At 53.0% G+C, this 20,092-nt stretch overlaps 6 protein-coding genes across 6 annotated transcripts; 4 read left to right on the forward strand and 2 right to left on the reverse strand.

Moving 5' to 3' along the window:
* Positions 1-1,740: 1,740 nt before the first annotated feature.
* Positions 1,741-4,862, reverse strand: J7T55_007993 (multicopper oxidase; the record flags this gene model as incomplete). Its single annotated transcript, XM_053131143.1, has 7 exons — positions 1,741-1,761; positions 1,815-1,925; positions 1,995-2,253; positions 2,735-3,784; positions 3,845-4,328; positions 4,391-4,799; positions 4,860-4,862. The coding sequence occupies 7 exons, from the start codon at positions 4,860-4,862 to the stop codon at positions 1,741-1,743; spliced, it is 2,337 nt and encodes a 778-aa protein (XP_052990828.1).
* An 822-nt stretch (positions 4,863-5,684) lies between these two features.
* On the forward strand, positions 5,685-6,116 carry J7T55_007994 (uncharacterized protein; the record flags this gene model as incomplete). Its single annotated transcript, XM_053131144.1, has 1 exon — positions 5,685-6,116. One exon carries the CDS (start codon positions 5,685-5,687, stop codon positions 6,114-6,116), a length of 432 nt encoding a protein of 143 aa, XP_052990829.1.
* A 583-nt stretch (positions 6,117-6,699) lies between these two features.
* On the forward strand, positions 6,700-7,971 carry J7T55_007995 (NAD-dependent deacetylase sirtuin-7; the record flags this gene model as incomplete). Its single annotated transcript, XM_053131145.1, has 4 exons — positions 6,700-7,050; positions 7,112-7,184; positions 7,247-7,711; positions 7,781-7,971. 4 exons carry the CDS (start codon positions 6,700-6,702, stop codon positions 7,969-7,971), a joined length of 1,080 nt encoding a protein of 359 aa, XP_052990830.1.
* A 962-nt stretch (positions 7,972-8,933) lies between these two features.
* On the forward strand, positions 8,934-12,391 carry J7T55_007996 (metacaspase; the record flags this gene model as incomplete). The annotated part of the gene is made up of 9 exons (XM_053131146.1): positions 8,934-9,213; positions 9,294-9,391; positions 9,466-9,945; positions 10,015-10,110; positions 10,378-10,418; positions 10,506-10,791; positions 11,084-11,221; positions 11,276-11,573; positions 11,664-12,391. The coding sequence occupies 9 exons, from the start codon at positions 8,934-8,936 to the stop codon at positions 12,389-12,391; spliced, it is 2,445 nt and encodes an 814-aa protein (XP_052990831.1).
* Positions 12,392-16,679: 4,288 nt separating this feature from the next.
* On the forward strand, positions 16,680-18,706 carry J7T55_007997 (peptide transporter ptr2; the record flags this gene model as incomplete). The annotated part of the gene is made up of 3 exons (XM_053131147.1): positions 16,680-17,146; positions 17,222-17,968; positions 18,022-18,706. The coding sequence occupies 3 exons, from the start codon at positions 16,680-16,682 to the stop codon at positions 18,704-18,706; spliced, it is 1,899 nt and encodes a 632-aa protein (XP_052990832.1).
* Positions 18,707-19,218: 512 nt separating this feature from the next.
* On the reverse strand, positions 19,219-20,091 carry J7T55_007998 (uncharacterized protein; the record flags this gene model as incomplete). The annotated part of the gene is made up of 1 exon (XM_053131148.1): positions 19,219-20,091. One exon carries the CDS (start codon positions 20,089-20,091, stop codon positions 19,219-19,221), a length of 873 nt encoding a protein of 290 aa, XP_052990833.1.
* Between the last annotated feature and the right edge of the window lies 1 nt (position 20,092).

The following is a 20,092-nucleotide window of genomic DNA, read 5'->3' on the forward strand; positions in this document are numbered from 1 at the left end:
GGGCCCGGAAGCTTGAATGCCGCCTTGCGAGATAGTTTGTTGGAGCTTAGCATATTGAGCTTGAAGGTCCTCGTCTGGTCTTGATGCTAATGCGGCTTTCATCGTGATGACGCCCCATACCCAGCCCAAGGCAACACCAATACAAATGGAGATGCCCGTCATCACATGGAGTAACACAACACCAGACGGAGGAACAATGAACAGGACGATACTGCCTTTGTGTTATTACTACGTCCTGCCGCGTACTAGGTGGAGGCGAGTGTGAGTGGTTCTTACCATGCAAAAAACGTCGCCTGTCCTATGAACTCGAGCGTGGGATTGATGAAGATGAAAAGAGTTGTGATCCAGACAGCTAGCGATGTCTTGAAGAGGATCTTCAGATCCTTCACATTGAAATGGTCGAGCCATTGCGGGATCCGTTTTTGCGTCTTGCATGTGCTGTCGACGAAGAAGGTGTCGTCCACTGAATTATGAACAAATGGATTGATTGTTCTGCTTTGCGTCTGCCTAGGTGGCTCATTGGTTTCGCCACTCGATGACATTATCACAAGTCAAGTTAAAGCTTAGATGGCACGCACCTGGGAATGCGCGCAGATAGGAATGGAGGAACGACGTGATAAATAAACAGCCGTAAAAGGACATGGTGTCTTGCCTCTGAAAGCAACCCAAATAAATAAGCGAATGAGCCTATTGATAGTATTCCATGTGTTGGGGGGGGGTGCTTCAAATTTCAGGACAAAATAGGCGGCGGCCTTCATGGGGCACGGATTATGGAGGTGCCGAGCTAGAATTATGCAAAAGCGGGTCTAGTCATACACCGTGTATAGCGTACTTGTAGTTGCTAGTAGCCTCTCGGAATCGTATTCCTTCGGTTACGGCTAAAGTTTATGGAATGCAGATCGAGACATGCCCGCCAATGGCCGGCAAACGAAATCGTTGTCGCTGCTCCGCAATCAAGCTTTGCTATCTCGATGGCCCGCTAGGGCCGCCTAGCTGGAGCATAACCTTTGTGCACGTCTCGAATTCCCATTCCGGAGCGAGTATTTGCCGTACAGCGTCCCAGCCTGCCAAGAATATAGTCCCATCATGGCCGCCACACGCTCCTGGTAAGACAGTTCCTTCTACGTCTGCCACTGTGTCTTTGCAAAGACGAAGCGGAAACGGAGCAGCGCAAGGTCATCACAAAAATGATGACTGACCCTATAAATCTTCAATCAACAGAAGCGGACACAAAGAGAAAGCATCGGAGTGTTGAACGTGGCAACGATAGGCAGCATGTCAAGCTGCTTAAATTCCTAACCTTTGGTGACTTGTGCTCTTCCAGCAAATCTATCTCTACAGAACGAGTCCGCATATATGCTCATTCGAATCACACAGCCCTCTTATCTTGTTAGTGTGACTTTTGTACCGGATCACAACGCCGAGACTTAAATTGAACGTCATGCACAGCCTTCACTCTAGGAAATGCCTAGAGGCCTTTCGTACGTAAGTGACCGATTTATATTCCACAGCAGCCTTGTGAGAAGCCACACCCTCCACTGAAGTTAGCCCATCGTATTTCGTTTTCGGGCCCGAGTCGTGCTAGCGTGTCGAAGGTCGCTTTCGTAGTGGTGCCAACTCAGGTGGTTTTTACGAATACGACTTGCTGAGCCGTTATCAAATCCTTATCGGCAGATTCCACGCTCTGAAGTATAAGAAGAACTAGGGGCTGCTCCATGGTCTGTTTTCACACGCTGAAGCCTAGCGGCCAATAGAAGACCGCTATCAATGTTGACATCAGTCCTCCTTCCAAGTCTATTTAGTACCTCTGTTACCTGCACAACCTCAATCAAAGTCGTGCGGAGAATAATGAAACGAATCGAGTCGTCATTTCCATGTTGAAAGGCTTGTACAATCGTGTCATTCGTTGAAGCTGACGATAGACACTGTCGTTTGGATTAGTCCGATCAGGGTACAAGCATAAAGGGGGTCCCTCATGCTTTTACCTACATCACCTCCCACCTCGCCTTGATCAGATCCACGGCCCGTTCAGCCATTCCATAGACGGTGGCTTGGGGGTTCGCCATAGTGATGAGCGGCAAGACGCTCGCGTCCACAACCCGCAGGCCCTGGACATTGTGCACTCTTAACTTGCTGTCGACCACGCCGCGCTGTTCTAAATGGGGCATCGCGCAAGCGCCGTTGTGGGCGGAGCCGGGCAAGAGAGGGTGCGAGAGCACTGCGGCGACCGTGAGGAACTCCCCCGGATCGGGCCTGGTAGGTGATTCGGGGCAATAGGAGAAATCCGCGGGAACTACAGCCTGAAATCAAAGTTATCTATTCTGTAAAGACTATCGATTAAACCAGGTGGAAACTCCCTTCAGACCCCATAGGTAAACTGCTTCGATTTATATTGAAACTTATCTCAATAAAGCAATAGTGGGGGCCGGGGTTGCTGAGCAAGCAGAATATATTGCGGCTACTGAAGAAGAGAGAAGGAAATGCCAAAGTGGCTACTTTCTAAGGGCTAAATACTCCACAGTGGGCAGTGACTCGAAGGGTCAGCGAAAGCCACTATTTACAGTCCAACACATTGAAATCTCGATTTTGTTTTACCTCTCCTTTCAAGCGTCGCAAGATCAGCTAAGTAAGAGCACCACCATTACTACACACACCAAGGTGGTTGACTTAGTAGTTTATCCCCTTACTCCAACGAAACTTGAAATAGTTAACCCGAATTCAGAAGTTCAGATACTCGGGAGGCACAGCAGGGAAGACATCTACACCATCCTGGATAGCCACGGACATGCCACCGTCGAAGTGCGATGAGATGTGACAATGCAAGAACCACGCTCCCGGGTCGTTGCTGTAGTACCTGACCGCCAGCCAGGCTGGTTGGCTGACCGTGGCGGCCGTGGCGAACGTGTCCCTCCTGGGGGGATTGGCGAGATTGAAGCTCCCCGGGACGGCCTGCATCGCCTCAGCCACAGTTGCCCAGGGGAAAGGCCCGGTGCCTTGCCCGATCATGTACATCTTGTCTCCGTGCTTGTGCATTGGGTGTTGTGGCTGAGGCCAGGTCGCGGTGACGAACACGAGGTCGACCCAGGTGTCATTCAGCGTGGAAACGGTGACATTGTTGCTCAGGAAAGGCTTTGGGAAGAAGAGAAGAGGCTCTTCGGTCTGGTGTGTCAGAGGATATACTGTTGAATTCAGAGCCCAGAGGTACGTCTGTCCGGCCACAATCATGCTGAGAACGAAGGTGTTGTCGGCGGTTTGAGAAATCGTTACTGGTGGGAACGCTCGCATCTGTGTCTGCGAGAAGACCCTGACATTTGCTGTGATATTGGCTCCCACATCGTTGATGTATGCTACGGATGGCGTGTTTGGGGCTGGCTGGCCGGCTTGGTGGTATGAGAGAGTAGCGTAGTTGCTGATGGATTGCGACGCCCCGATGGAGGATACCCTCATGTTGAAGTTCCCTAAATCTTGCAGCTTGATCAGAACTGAAAATCTCGCCCCGTTCTGAATCGGTATGGCCTCTACGGGTATCGGCTCGACAAACGCGCCGTCTACGGCGTAGATGTACATTGGGTGGCTGTCGATGGAGAACATGATGGCTAGCACGCCAAATGTAGCAATGAGATCCAGCGCCAGCCACTGCTCGCCGTCTCCGGATTGGACCACATCGATGACCTCCCGAGAACCTGTTGTAGGAATACAGACATCGTACACATCGCTTGGTAAGGCTGAGAAATCTTTCACCACCTGGGGTGCCTGGAGAGAGATGGTTTTCGCAGGAAGACATCTATAATGCGTGTGTCAGATCACTGGCAGATGTAAAGCATGGTTTCAATGGGGAGTGTACCCTTTCGCAGTGAGGCTCGTGGCGTTGACTAGTGACAATCCTGGTCTCTGTGCCGGAGTAGTGACGGCTCGTAACTCCGCCGGGGTGTAACAGCGGACGTTTCCTTTCCCATTGAATAACAACGAATCGTAGCACAAGTCGACGATTCCAGACTTGACGGTGAAGTCAGCCCGTTGAGAACCAGTATACTTGCTCCAATCAGATAGCATAAGTGGGCGCACGTTATCAACAGCCCTTTGGATGGCACACAGAGTTTTGGGATCGCTCGATATTAGGCTGAACGGTGTCGTCTGATCTTTGGAAGGGTGTATCACGATGGGGCCGAAGAAACCATCATCAATTTGAGACGTCTGGTGTGAATGATACCAGTAGGAACCGTATTGAGTTGCCTTCCATCTGTAAATGAAATTTTCTCCAGGACGAACACCTCGCTGAGAGATTCCAGGTACGCCGTCGGACCAAGGGGTACGGTGTTGTTCAATTCCTACACGCAATGGTCAGCCTGCACCATTGCCACTGGCTGAGAACGTACTGACGGAAACTCACCATGAAAATGAATAGTCGTATTGAAAGGAGACTTGTTTAGCAAATGTATCTCGACATCATCACCCTGATTAATCTCAAGTTTCGGACCTGGAAATTGATCATTGATGAGGAAAATTTCTCGAGCGTTCCCATCTGGTGCACGTGTCCCCCAGGTCACCGTCAAATAGAAGACACGACGACCCGGGCTGCCTGATAAGCCAGGTGGGCCAGTAGAACAGGGGTTGCCATTTGACGATGGGCCTTGGTCCCAGCTCGGAACTGTGTCGCCAAAACAAGGCAGGCCATCAGGTCCGAAGCCGTAACCGCCGACACCTGAAGTTAAATCAGCCGGGTTGGTTGGAGGGCAGCCCCAACATTTTTCGATCCCAGCTGGCCATACACACTCCGTCCCCGCGAATGCAAGACTGGCCTTCCAGAACAGAGGAAGGTAACAAACGATTCTATGCAAGGAGAGTAACTTTAAACTGACCATATTGGCCAGAATGATGGTGAAAAAAAGAGAGGGAAACCAGGAAGTGACCGCAGGCAACACAGTTCGCCGGGTGAAAGACACTACACGGAGCAAGCAGGACGGGGCAAAACCAGCATTCCGTGAGATAGCCCACAGTTGAGATTCGAACAAAATACATCCCTCTATATATGCTCCCGATGGCGAAATCGCGAGAGTGGGGGGTGGGGGTTGAAGCTACATCTCACGAGATCGGCGTTCTTCGTGTGTAAACTCTGATCCAGATGATATTCGACTATCAGACCAACTGAGGTCAAGACGCACGTGGACGCACTACATCTCCCTTCCTTTGTAAGAGAGAGTGCTAGACTTGAATTGAGATCATCATCTTCGGAGACGATTGTAGGATAAAAGCATTAGTCGCGGATGCAGCTGGAACGGTTTATAGACTGACTAGTTAGACATGCTTTAACTAGTTGCGTTCAAGAGGATGTCTACCCAGGGATGATGTCTTAGAACAGAAACGCGTCAATCCGTCCCGCTAAGTCGCGTCGTGTTCGCCGCAAGACGCGTACCCAATCTTTTGCGAATTAGACCATAATCCGGAATCATTGATTGTATATAAGAGGACCTAACAATTCAATATACGCTATATTTACCTCAATGATCACCCCTTCTATTGAACCGCCCCCCTCCTCCTATTTACAATGGTTATAAACTTAGAATGAATTCAAAGTAAGTTTCATCGACACCAATTCTTTCTTCTGGGGGAGGGGGGCGCCTTTGCGGCTTTGCAACTTGCCGCGTAATAGGGCCACAAACGTACGGCCGCGATCCTGCTGGACCATGGTGCATATCCCAGCATTATCCGACCAGTACTGGGAACAGCTTTGGAAGATGCGCTCAAAGGGTCTATCTTGGAAGTTGGGTGACCTACTTCTGGTACGTGGGGCCCAGATTGACCTCCATTGGGCCTATCTTGGTGACCTCAAGGACTTGGGGTCGTGTTTGCAAATGTTCAGTGAACGGGGCTACCTCGCAGCTGTTGCCTACCTTCTAGATCACAGCAAAGATATAGAAGACCGCGGAGGTCAGAACGCCAACGCGCTCCAAGTTGCCTGGGATGCCGGCTACGTCGATGTTGTTGAGGTTCTACTTCAAAGACGCGCAGGGGTGAATGCTCCAGGGAAGGCCCTCGGAACTGCAATCCAGGCCGCTGAAAGAAGGAACCACGAGCAGATAGTCAAGCTCTTGAGAGAACACGGCGCTGGTATCTAGTTGATCCACCGCATCCAATGAATTCAAGTCGGACCACATGCGAATGGCGGTTTCGGCTTAATCATTTCTTGATGCCCCAGCAACGCCCCTAGACCTTTCTCTTAAAGGAATATTCCAATATCCACCAAGGCATTCATACTTTCACATCTCAGAACTTCACTGCGACTTGGGTCGACAGAGCTCTAGCTTCGTCAGGAACTCAATAGTAGTATGATTCTCACTTGCGACTGTATAGGTACTACCAAATATCTGCTAGTGTTTTGTTGCAGACAGAAATACAATGAATCCGATACGGCTAACTCCCCAATAACACACGGAATCTAATGCTCCGTGTGAATTAGATTTAGTGTTAGATCGAAGTCCCGTTTTAACGCATATCCAATCTGTCTACCGGATCAGAGCTAGCCAACTAAAGAGTCCGATGGGCGCTGTTGCCTAACGCTTGAATGCAATGACACGCTTATGTCGCGTCGCCATATAGATCCGTAACGGAATTCCAAACTCTAGAATTTCCTTGCTTCCTTTTTTTTTCCACTTCCACTTGTAGTGCAAATTCGCTCTCGGATCCCGGACGCTATACGAAATGGCCGACACGGCGCCCAAAATCGCCGAGGTAGAGCGTGAGGAGGCTCCCGCCGCCGTGGACCGAAAGGCGCGGGCCCTAGCGGATCAAATACGCAGGAGCAAACACCTGGTCGTCTTCACGGGTGCTGGAGTCTCGACGTCAGCCGGCATTGCTGACTTCAGAGGTCCGGAAGGCGCCTGGACGCTGATGGCACAGGGACGTGAACACGACTTGCGATCCATCGACACTCTGCAAGCTATACCCACGCCGACTCACATGGCACTCGTGGAGCTGCAGAGCCGCGGGATCCTCAAGTACCTCATCAGTCAGAATTGTGATGGTCTGCATAGACGGAGTGGGATACTGCCTGTGATTTTTAAATCTGCCCCTGGGTATTGCCACATGAGCAACTCCGGCTGAATCTTCATAGGGCACGATATCTGAAGTCCATGGGAACAGCAACCGCGAGTATTGCAAAGACTGCGGGAAAGAGTACATCCGCGGTATGTTCAGTTGTCTAGAAATTCGGGCGGTTTGACGAGCTGACTGTACTTTGCGTCCCCAGATTTCCGGGCCGTTGCCCCCGACGAGCGTCCAGCGCATGACCACCGCACAGGTCGCAAGTGCGCGATATGTGGCGGAATCCTGCTCGACAGCATCATCAATTTTGGCGAGCCGTTGCCTGAGGCAGACTTGCAGCGCGCGTTTGACAACGCGGAGAAGGCCGATGTTTTTCTCGTCCTGGGATCCTCGTTGACCGTGACCCCTGCCAACGAGATCCCCGAAATTCCAGGCCGAAAACGCGCCCCATCGTTGGCGATTTGCAATCTTCAAAAGACGCCGTTGGATGGTCTCGCTGACCTCAGGGTCTTCTCGAAATCGGACGATCTGATGGTCCGCGTCATGAACCAACTGGAAATCCCCATCCCGCAATTCATTCTTCGTCGAAGCCTGATCATCAGAAACGGGCAAAATGCTCGGGGAAAATTTCAACTTCATATAGTTGGTATCGACATCGATGGGACACCATGTACATTTCTCCGTTCCGTCAGGTGTCGCAACAATAGACGCGTCACCCGTTCCGAACCTCTCATTATAGATTTCCGCGGTGGCTTGGACCCCGGGACCCAAGTCGAGCTCGAGCTCGAGTTCATGGGAAACTATGGCGAACCCAATCTGTGTCTTACCCACGAATATGGCGGCCAGGCAGACGAGGCAGTCACGTATGATCTGAGGTATAACCCGGCTGATGGGAATTGGGATTTCAGCAGAGCAAGCCCGCCAAATTGAAGCTCTAGCTAGTCTTGATATTTTCTGTGATGAAAGCGGGAGTCTTTCACGTCGAAGTGACCGAGGGAGATTGAATTGCATATTCTCAAAGCCAATGAAAGTCTCATTTAGGTGGCGATGTGCCGACGGTTTAGGAGAATGGGGGGGCACAAAAAATAAGCAGAGACGTGAAACAAGTAGATGCAAGGAGGCATGCTGCAACCAAAGCAGTGGGGATACAGCCTAGGTGCTGTCGAAATAGGCGTGGTGATGACTGTCGAACGGGCACCAATACACTTCTTCGTGGCCCTAGGTCTCTTATCTTTTTGCCTCAAATGTGCGTACCCGAGAAGCCCATGAGCCACGACTTGCGGGTCATGAATCCTTGACGGTCAGCGGGCTCTCTGCGCATGTCAAGCCGGGGGGTAGGACAACGTGCAACAAGCCAGGCGGCTACCAGAGCGGACTACGACCGAGTTCACCACAGACGAACGCGGAATAGTGCTCATCCCGAACGCACGATCACGAGAAAGCTTGTCTGAGAAGCAGCAGGTTTAAAGCCGGCAGTCACGAGGCTGGAAGGGTCCACGGGGGCTGAGCCGATGTGACAGCGGGCCGACCCACCAGAGAAGACCCGTTCACGACGTAATGGTCCCACAGAATCAGGGGTCCAGCTTCAAATGTTTGGCGGGGAGGCCAGCATTGGGCGAGGGGCTGTGACTCGCGTCGCAAGCAAGGAGCAGCAGCAGAATCAAGCGGTGGAAACAGTTTCTGTCTTTTATGTGTTGATGTGGTCTCCTTTGCTTCTGTGCTTTGGCTCTGCATTGTGTCGTTGTTCGTTGTTCGTTGTTCGTTGTTCGTTGCTCGTTGCTCGTTGACTCTTGTGAAGTTTGCCAGTGTTGTCTTTTACATCCAATCCTTGCGTTGCTATCGTGCATATCTCTGCCCACCATCGAACGACCGAGCCGGATCGACCCGCCAAGATGACTCGCAAGAAGGCATTGCTGATCGGTATCAACTACACCGGCACCGAGAACGCGCTCAACGGGTGCCATAATGACGTGAATAACGTGCGCGACTTCCTTGTCAACGACCGCGGATTCTCGGATGACTCCAAGGATATGGTTATTATGACAGACACACCAGACAACGAGGGCACGCCGTTCTGGCCGAGCGGCGAGAACATCCTCGCCGCGTTCAAGTGGCTGACATCCTATAACCAAGACGGTGACATCGTATGGCTGTCATACTCGGGACATGGAGGTATGGACGACCGTCGAATCAATGGAGCCGGTTCAGAAGCAGAAGCAGGCATAAGATCTGAGCTGACCGACAGATGGCAGGCCAGGTCAAGGACACCGATGATAACCGGCCGACGGGCTTCGACGATACCATCTGTCCTGTCGACTTTACAGAGCATGGGCAAATATCCAGCGAAATTGTAAGAAAGAACCCAATTTCGGCGAGACACCGTCATCCTGGTCTGAACGCCACTGATCCGATGCCCATTTCCAGCTGCACCGGAAGATCGTCTCCCCTATGAACCCGCGAGCGAGACTTACCATACTGTTCGACTGTTGTCACTCGGGCTCGGCCTGCGAATTGCCTTTTGTGTTCCGGCCGGACGCGGAGGGAAACGTCAACCTGCTGGACCATATAAAGAAGGGCGTGGGGCTGGTGCACGCGGCGGGACAGCTGATGCGAGGCGGGTTCAGCCGTGACAAGATCGCGGACGCCAAGATGCTGCTCGGTGGTGCGACGGACTTCTTCAACGGGTTGCACCACGCGCGCAACGGCGGGGCAGACGACGAGGGCCTAGCGCCAGAGCAATTCGATGAGGACTGGGAAGATGAGGGCAAGGACGTGTGGATGTTCTCAGGCTGTCGAGATGACCAGACATCGGCAGATGCGACCATCTCAGGGGCAGCAACAGGGGCCATGTCATGGGCGTTTATCGGGACGATGAGGGAGGACCCAGACCTGAGTTATCGACAGGTTTGTTATTTCCTGATCCTAACAATGTTAGTGACAACGAATGAACGGAACGCGCTGATGGAAAAGCAGATCCTGCAGGCCACTCGCGCGAAGCTGGTGGATAACTACGAGCAGATCCCGCAGCTGAGCTGTGGCGGGCATTACGACCTTGACGAGCCTCTTAGGGTGAGCCTTTTTGATATCTAATAAGTACTCGCGAACCTTGCCCAAGTACTGACAGTCAGCAGCTATGATTTCGACTGCCACGCGATGGAAGGGAAATGGAGCAAACACAGCATTGGTGAAGCATCGGTGGTGTATGAAGATGGTCGCATTTGCACGGAGCTCGGCTGTTTGTTGTTTTATTTGCGCAGAGAGCACAGCATCTTGACATCCAAGCATAAGCGTCGTATAGATCTTTGAATGATATGTGGAATTGACTGATGGATTCAGGATCTACGTCTGATAATGAGCCTGTCTATGATGCTGTCGAGGTGATGGTGAGGAGAAAGGGAGGACAGCAATGGGAGGGAGGCGCTGAAGCCCCGCGATTTCACGACCTGGACCGTGTGGCCCCACAGTGTGCGCCAGCCCAAGACGGCCCAAGCTCCCTGCCCATCAAGGTTCTGTCGCACCTTCGGTACATCAGAGCTCAGGCTCAACTCCAACAACACCAATCTCAATCTCAACTTCACTTTCCATCTCGACCTCAGCTGTCTGTCCAGTCAGCACAGCATCTCACATTTGCTTGCCTTCCACCTTTCATCTCGTCAGCCGACACGCATCACTCAAGTAGAACTACACGCGCCTGACAGGTCAACAAAACAATGGATCGCAATCAACCGGCTGCAGCGGCCAGTCTCCTGGGTGAGTCGCCCTTCTCATCCCATTGTTCATCGCCCGCCCAAAACAGCAGCCCCAGTCGGCATCTCTACGAAGGCCTTAGCATTGCGTTGTCTCTTCTGAGCTGAACCTTCATTCGCCTTCTTGCACGATCGAGACTTCTCTGCCAGGGGAACTACAGTGCAGCAAGTCGCATGCATGTCGCGCGAGGCTTGTGGTGCGCGTCCGAGGCCGTCCACTTCGAGAAGCACATATTCCACGACCAGCGCTTGTTCATAGCTGCGTGAGACACTAACCAGACACCCTCTTAGATCAGGAGGGTAAAATCATCGCAGAGATCCTCCGAAGCTACCGCGACCTCGTCAATTTTGCGACCGAGCCCATCACCAACAAGACTTCGACAGGTCAGGCCTCGTACAACAGTATGGCCATGGACCTGGAGACTCAGAACCTCGTATGTGCCCTCTCCCACCCTCAGAGTAGCAATCTATGGCTCACGCTTCCACAGATAAAATCAGTTGAGAACCTGCTCTCCCTGACCCGCCGTATCCGTGAGCTCTGGATCGTAGGCCCGCTGCGAAAGCCTGGAGAGGGTGACCGCACCGAGGAGACTATCGATTCTGAGGTGCAAAAGGTCGTTGGCATTCTCAACCAGCTGCGAGCAAACAAGCGCCAACAGCTCGTCAGCGAGGGAGGCGGCTACGGCCAGTTTGAGGTGGGCGACCTGGCCCAACCAACACAGCCCAGCTTGCCTAGTGCTCCGGGCTCGACATCGGCTCCTACGAATGGCGCGGCACCGCAGAATGGTGAAATGGCCTAGAATGCCTTTTCATCAGCACATGGTGACGCGAGGGAGCTTTCGATGCTGTTGGACGGAGAGGGAATAACCGACGCAGAGTCCGCCGGCACCGGGCTGGCACGTAATCTGGTGCGCTTTTTGAGGCTCTGGACATCTACTCATCGGTACCCGGCCCCACCAGAGACGACTTCGGCGTTGCTGAAGATCCTTGCTAACAGCATGGCTTCGTGGGAAACCCGTGATGAGACTTTGAGAAAGGGCTACGAATTTGTGATGAGTGCCCCTGGTATCCCACCAGAGCGACCCGGTATCACCGAAGCTGCACCGATAACAAACGAGACCATAGAGGACGGAAATATCACGCTGATGTTTCCACAAGAGGGATTCGTCAGCTTCGATCCTGCAAGACAAGCAGAAGACGAGGATGAGGATAAAGAGGATGACGACTTCGCGCCACTGTCACCTATTGGCACCCCGGATTGGAAATTCGTCCAACAGATTACTCAGCCGAGCCCTGAAGGCAAGTCTTTGATGCAAGATTTCGAGGATACCATGACATCGCCGACCTATCCACCCGAGAGCGTCAGCGCTGCAATGGAGGACTTGGCCGAGGACCCCAGTGCGGACCAGCAAACCAGCGATTCCAAGCCGGCCAACTCGACGGATGAGTCTAGCGAATCGCGTTCATCTCTGACATCGCCATCGTCGCCTGAAGACGAGGCAGCAACTGGGTGCTCCTCTGTAGGCGTGTCGCCTCGGGATGACAGCAAGGATGAGAGCTCGAGCGTGAAGCATACAGGAGAGTCTCCACAGCCGACGGACTAGAAATTCTTTGGGAACTCTGACAGCCTATGCCTCACCGCCCATGACCACAATTGGTCCTTTCAGGACTGCAGCACCGCGGCCCTCTACGCCCTTGGCCACAGGAGGTCAGGGTCTAGCGAATATGGTGTTGAGGTCGAAGACTTATTTGCCCCGGGATCTTTTCTAGATTAAGTCACGAAAGGCATTGAGACGCCACTTGGACAGAGTACTAGCTCAATTGCGCTGCGGGCTACGACAGCTCACATGTGGACCCGTCCACTGTTATGAAGGGCGCTTGCAAAGGGTGGCAATTGCTGGGCGAGCACTGGTCACGAAATGCACATTGTAGTATGTAGTACTAAGGGCAATAAAAGGATTAGACCGCACTTGTCTTCAGAAATGTGCCTTCAGTAGTGGAAAACTACTTACCCAGTCACAGCGTCCATGCCTAGAGCGATCAGTCCCAACTAAGGCAATTAGCACAGTGGCATGGGTCGCCGTGGACAGCGCTCCGAAAGTCGACGATCTATTCCAATCAACGGTTGAAGAACAGCACCGTAACCACCGACCAGACTTAGACCATGGATCCAAGGCCGTAGAGTAACGATCCCGATCGGGCACGATGAGGCATTCCCCTCCCTGCTGGATGTCTGTTACTCTAAATTGCTATGTCAACGCTCTTCCAAGGTTACACCCATGGCTGATGCAGCCTATTGTCTGTTTGGGTTTTTATTTTCCTTGCAAAGCACATACCTATGAAGAAGCACTTGTAGCACAGACTCCCGAGATCTGTGTGTCGAGACACCAATTACTTAGATGGTTTTATCAAACATCATAGGCAAATCTGCATGCGACTAGACCCCGTAGGCAAGCCGGGAGTTGACTTCCAACCCCTTTAGCTAAAAACTTACTGCAAATTTAGGATAACTTCCCGTAAGGTCAGCATCTATGTGAAACTTAACATCCATTTTCACTTCAACGAGATCTTTATGTACCATTTCGGGCCAGTCATCTTACTTTCACCCATCGTCGGTCTCATCAAATCCGTTGTTAGGAACCATTGAGACTCTGCAGCTCAATCTGGCAGAGACCATGTCGCCTGCACGCGCAAACCCAGAAACGGGACTGTGTGGGTTTCCATTGTACCTTCTGCTGGAATTTTTCAACAAATTCCAATCAGCCCAGCAAGGTAGTATTTACATTGAAATATTGAGCCAACGATCTGTTGGAAGTCTAGGACTGTAACCAACGGCCTCTTCACTTTGAGGTGGCGGCTAGTGGATGTAACGCTGGCGCCTTGCCCAGCAGGACAAGGACGGCAGCCAAGGAGAGGGTAGTTGCTTGGGTGTTGACAAGCTTTGGGCAAGAAAGCGCGCGACTGGGCGTATGCAGTGGACGACTTCACGTCTTGGCTCCCCAATTTGTCCAATGTTTTTCGTGGCTATGTGTTTGTCTCGGTATATGACACCGAGGCTTAGGACATGGCTGGGTGGCATATGCACAAAAAAGAAGCAAGTGTTTTTACGACCCCCAAACAATATTAACATGTTGATCTAAGTTGCGCAGCAGCAAACTATAAGGTGCCGGGGCCAAGCGTATTAGCAAACAGCTTCCTCATGCAGGCCTTGGCCGTGACAGTATGTGGAGGCGTGGCCTCGTGTTGGCTGAGAGATTCGGAGCAAAAGTCCATCAGAAGCAAAAGGCCCCGTCTTGGCCGAGCAGCGATGATCTGTCATGGCTAACACAACAGTACGAGAAATGATCCTGTCTCTCTTGTCTCGCCGAATGCATCCAGAACCACCTTAAGATTGGAAGATGCTGAATCACCTCAAGAGATGGCTGGATACGGCGGATTTCAGGCAGCAGCGATCCCTTCCTTTCTTATCGACGGGCCAGTCAGTAAAAAAACTAGACGGAAGGAAGCTGCTAGTTGGTCTCCTGTTGGTTCTGTTGTGGTGTTAGTAGCTCGCGTGAACAGTGCACCTGCTGCTGCTTTCCGGATTGGGCAACAAGATTCATTTCTCGAGCAGCAGATGGCGGGAGGCCAAGGAGTAGACGGGCAAGGCAGGGGGAGCAACACCACGTTTCTCCAACGGAAGCGGAAATGAGTGAGACCTGGAGGGGCAGGTGCGGCAAGATCGGGGTATCGACGGCAGAAACGGGTTGAAACGGTGTCTGGGGGGTTAGGTCAAGGAGCTTGGCCAAGGGATTTGGGGATTTGGAGCTGACCTTGCTCTGGCTCTTGGCTCTTCCAGTCCTGCTCACGGACACGCATGATCGTCAACTACTCGGTCAATGAATCAATCAATCGTTAATCAACCAACCAGCCAACCAACCAACCAGCCAACCAACCAGCCAGCCGATCATCCATCGTTCAATCAATCCGACGGGACATCGGAGCACAGCTACTGTACTGTAGCTGCCCGGATGCACCAATTCATGCACATGTGCTGTGCCAGGCCTGCTCGCGACAGCCGCCACCAATCACCACTTTCGATTTGCATTCTGTTGACAATCAACCCTCGACGACCTCCCTCGTGCGGCACACTTGTCAGCTTGGCGATCCCTCGGCTTGCCCCGATCCAGAAGGTGCCTGGCATTCCTCCAAGTTCGCCCACCCGCGCAGCCGCGAAACCACAACTTTTTACGAGCTGGAAACCTTCCTGCGAGCATGCAAGCCCGGGTCCAGATGGCACTAGAATCCTTCTAGAACGCTGTCCCCCAGGCCAGGCCAGGTCCAGCACGATAACGACAGGGCCAATGCCAGGCGAGAAACCACCACTCGACACAGGGGGCCTAGTGGCGACGCTGAGGGCGTGTGTCAGCATGCAGTAGTCTCCGGCCTGACTACTGCCCGCTGCCAGCGTGCGTACGGTACACGCAGCGTGCGCATACTATGGGGTACAGCCTGCAGGCCCATCGTGGGGTGGACCCAGCCCTGCCGAGGTCTGCTGTACTGTACTGCAGACGACTACATGCAGGGCAATGTTCGTACAGCAGTCTAGCCTACCGTACACGCAAGCACGCAAGCACGCAAGCACGCAAGCGGGAGTCCGTTCAAGTTTGCCTTTGTTCTTCTTTTCCGCCAACGGCTGAACGGCCATCATCAAGGGTCCAAGGAACATCATCCTCGCCTCATCGAGCCAGCTGCCGCCCGCCACCTGCAATTGTCTCCTGATGCCCTCGAGATTGCTGCTCTCTCAGACGTCGGCAGTAAGCCGCAGAATCGCGGATGTGCCCACTCAGCCCGTCATCCATCAGACACCGCATACAGGCATACTGATAAAGATGAGTCGTTTTGTTTGACACTCGACAAATTCTTCACGCGACCACTGAGCACGCAAGCTGGACAAGCTTATCAGTGGGGGCACGACCTGCCAATTGTAGCAGGACTGCCAAGCCACCAAGCCGTATTCGACCGATCTCGAGGCAATCCAAGCATTTCTCAAGCAAAAATCCCAACGTCCAAACCCGAGCCGAAATGTTCTGCCAAGCCGCTTAGCTCTCACCTGTGCCTTTTGCCCCCCCAGGTCCCCTAGTCCACTCCCCATCGCTCATTGCCATCACTGGCATGGTTGCATTGGTGCGGTTCAGTTTGCCTCGACCTCTCACCCTCTATCTCCCTCGACTTGATCCACCGGCCTCCCCGTCCGGCTGTCTGGACTGGCCCGAAGAGCATCGCCGAGGTGCAACCGAAGCGTAGACAGACAGGCGGGTAAGCACACAAAGGATCAAATCCAAGCCATGAAAGCAATAGGCACCACGCATATACACACCAGATGTCAGCGTGGCCAAGGTACTGGTGAGGTCTCAGTTTGCGAGACCTTCCAGTTCCGCCCCATGGACTCGTCGATTTAACGTTGCAGTAGTGCGTGCTACAGTCTTGATCACACTACGGACCGCACGCCTGGCACGTCTGCTCCCAGCCGCGCACCGACGAATCAGCGCACCTCGGCTGGCGTCGCCCGACCCTTGAGCCTCCCCATCGACCTGCCAGGGACCCCTGCTCCTCACCCTTCCGTGGTGGTGGGTGGGTGTACAGGTGGAGACCATGCGGAGGCGGAACTAACAGTTGAATCGTCCTGCTGCACTAAGTTCCACCACCGCGGCTAGGTCAGTTCTGGTTGCATCCAGCACCTAGTCTTTGCCTACATGGGCATACGAGTACAGTAGGTGCGAGATGAACCGAGCCCATGCACCTGCCCTGGCCAGATAAAGTTCCTGGACTGTCCCAGATCTGCTCCCAGGTCTTTTCTCTCCGCACCTTCACCCAAACCTCTCCCCCCATTTCCATTCATCAGGTTCAGCCATGTCGCAAACCGTGAACTTGGACAGAGCAGAGATCGCCCAGGCCCAAGCGGTCAAGGATGGGCTCGATCCTGGCCCGCCTCTGGGCACTGTCGACGAGCTCAAGGCCGGCAAGGGCAGCATAGATGTCACCGCCAAGATCCCCGACAGCTCCAATGGAGACGGCGGTCTGCTAGACGAGGACGAGGTGCCAAGTGAGGAGGATATGCACACGCTTCGCAGAGTTTCGGGCCACATCAACTGGGCTGCCTACTCAGTCGCCTTCTGCGAACTGGGAGAGCGTTTCTCCTACTATGGCTCCAGCATTCTCTACACCAACTTTGTCGTCCACGCTCTTCCTGAGGGCTCCAACACCGGTGCAGGCCATGGTCACGGAGGCCAGTCCGGCGCCTTGGGACTTGGCTCTCGGGCCGGTCAGGGTATCTCCCTCACAAACCAGTTCTTCGCTTACCTGGTCCCTCTATTCGGGTGAGTCCGTCTCGATGGCGCTGTTATCTGCCAAGACCGCGTGAGGGGACGGGACGTTTACTGACACCGTGGTAGTGGCTGGCTCGCCGACGCCAAACTGGGCCGGTACAAGGTTATTCACATCGCCATCTGCGTCTCCATGTTGGCCCATGTTATCCTCGTGGCCGCTTCAGCTCCATCCGTCATCACCCACCCAGACAACTCTCTTGCCGCCTTCGTCATTGGTATGCTTGTGCTCTGCATCGGTACCGGCCTCTTCAAGGCCAATGTTTCCCCGCTCTTGGCTGAGCAGAACCACGACCGTCGCATGTACGTCAAGACTCTCAAGTCTGGTGAGCGAGTCATTGTCGATCCAGCCATCACCAACACCCGTATCTTCCTGTACTTTTACATGGCCATCAACATTGGGTCATTGGCAGGTCAGATTTCCATGGTCTACGTCGAACTGTACGTCGGCTTCTGGCTGGCGTTTCTGCTTCCCACCATCATTTTCGCTATTTGCCCTATCGTTCTGTTTGTCATGAAGAAGCACTACACATTGAGCCCACCCACAGGCTCGGTTCTGGGCAAGTTCTTCAGCATGTACGGAATGGCCATGCGAGGAAAGTGGGGCAGTCTGATCAACCCTCCCAAGTTCAAGCGTGAGTTCACCTGGGACGTTGTTCGTCCATCCAACGTTCCCGTCGAGCAGCGACCAATCTGGATGACCTACGACGACGAGTGGGTCGATGAGGTCCGCCGTGGTCTCAAGGCCTGCAAGGTCTTCCTCTTCCTGCCAATTTTCTTCCTGGCCTACAACCAGATGACCAACAACCTTACCACGTAAGTGCCCCCATCGTACTGTGGATGATGACCTCAAGCTAACAGCCCAAAAGTCAAGCCGCAACAATGGAGCTGCACGGCGCGCCAAACGATTTGATTCAGAATCTCAACCCTATTTCCATCGTCATCATGATCCCCATCCTGGACCGCTTCGTCTACCCTGGCCTTCGCAAGATGGGTATCAACTTCACCCCTCTCAAGCGTATGGCCTTCGGTTTCGGCTTCTCAGCCATGTCCATGGTCGCTGCCGCCGTGATGCAGTACTACATCTACAAGATGTCTCCCTGTGGCAAGTACACCACCGACCAGGAGTGCACCGCTCCCATCAATGTCTGGGCCCAGTGCCTGCCCTACGTCCTCGTGGGCTTGTCTGAAATCTTCACGAACACCACCTCATTGGAGTATGCCTTCTCCAAGGCTCCGGACAACATGAAGTCCGTCGTCATGAGCGTCAACCTGGCCATGTCTGCCATCTCCTCGGCTATCGGCCAGGCCTGGACACCTCTTGCTGGTGACCCGAACTGGGTCTGGAACTACGGATCCGTCGCCATCATCGCGGCAGTAGGTGGTATTGGATTCTGGTATTGCTTCAAGGACCTGGACAAGGAGGAGGATATGTGGAACAACCTTAAGAAGTCCGAGTACAAGGGTAGCCGGCAGCCGAATGCAGGGCACACGGCCGCTGACAAGTCAGCGGAGCCAGAGCCGATCAGCGAGGTTCCTAGCGAGAAGATCTAGGAAGCTCCAGGCGTCTCTTCAGAAAGGCTGCCGGATGTAATCAGGATTCTTCAGACCCCAATACCCGCCGAATTCAGACAAGGGAGCATGAAGAGCTATATAAAATGATTGTAATGATGTATATCATGGATTCAAGAGGTTTGGACTCGGCCACAAATGTCTGTGTCCCAGGATTTTGGCTGAGGATACCCCAAGAAGAGAGATCCGTACTGCGGACCAATTTATCTCTGTTGATACAATTGCACGAACTTGTTCTCGTTCATGTGACCTTTCTCCTTGGTGATGTTCATGTCTTTCAACACGGTCTTACATTTGAAATTGCCGTCAATGCGCTGGTGACCAAGATAGCTCTAGGCACGGTAGCCGTCGCCTACATTGTGGATATTTTAGCCCGATGCCGTGGACAGTCATGGAGACGAGATGTATGCAAAACAGCAGGTACAGGAAAAGAATCTGCCAACAATAGTCTTCCATTAAGGTGATTGATAGATGTAAAGCAGGAGAAACTTCATTTAATCATCAAAAATGCCCTGCCCGCCATATTTTTGCCCCACATGGATTCGGGACTTTCCGCTGGCGGCAACTGAGCCCACCTGATTCAAAGCCTCACCAGTGGCATCCGTACGATAATAAGGCAACGCATCGCTACTCCATTCATTTCCCACACGCACGCGGGCGCTGTGCTCCATTCGGATATTCTCAATACGGTTTCTGGTAACCAGTACCTCGAGTTTTTCGTGGACAGCTTCGGACAAGGCTTGATCAACACCGGCCGTGGCGCCGTGTAAGATTCCAAGGCTTTGCTCATCAATCTCTTCGATCTCTAGATCTACCAACTGACGATATCGACCTGTCTCCGGGGAAGATACTTTCTCCAGGTCGTCTATGAATCCCGTGATTTGCTCGATCAGTTTATCGAAATTCTTCGCTCCGTAAAGGGCCCATGAGACCTTCTTCAACAGCCCCGTATGTTTCTGTCTTTGCGTAGCTATTGTGACTAATCGATCGTGTACGATGCGAGCGGGCGGATCCATAGTCGTCACAGTACAGCACTCCAAATTTTCTTGCGTCGCATCAATTTCGTACCGCTTCGAGGACTTCTGCACTACTTGGAAAAGCTCGTCGATCTCTTCCAAGATGGCACGGATATGTTGTGAAAGTCTGTCGGGCGGCGTGATGGCGGCGAACCGGTGGTCGTTGTATATGGCAGCGGCCTGGCCCCATCTGCTGAGACGCGTTCGGGCGACGTCGAGTTTCAGCTGACATCGCGTAAAGTCGCGGCCGAAATGGCGGCCCAGTTGAATATACTCAAAAGCCTCGACACAATTGTTAAACAAAGCCACTATGCTTAGTGCGCTGGCCACGGCGCCAAATGTTTCTGCCATA

This window comes from Diaporthe amygdali (assembly GCF_026229845.1).
Source record: "Diaporthe amygdali strain CAA958 chromosome Unknown NODE_25_length_736740_cov_64_583793, whole genome shotgun sequence".
In the NCBI taxonomy this organism is placed as follows: Eukaryota; Fungi; Ascomycota; class Sordariomycetes; order Diaporthales; family Diaporthaceae; genus Diaporthe; species Diaporthe amygdali.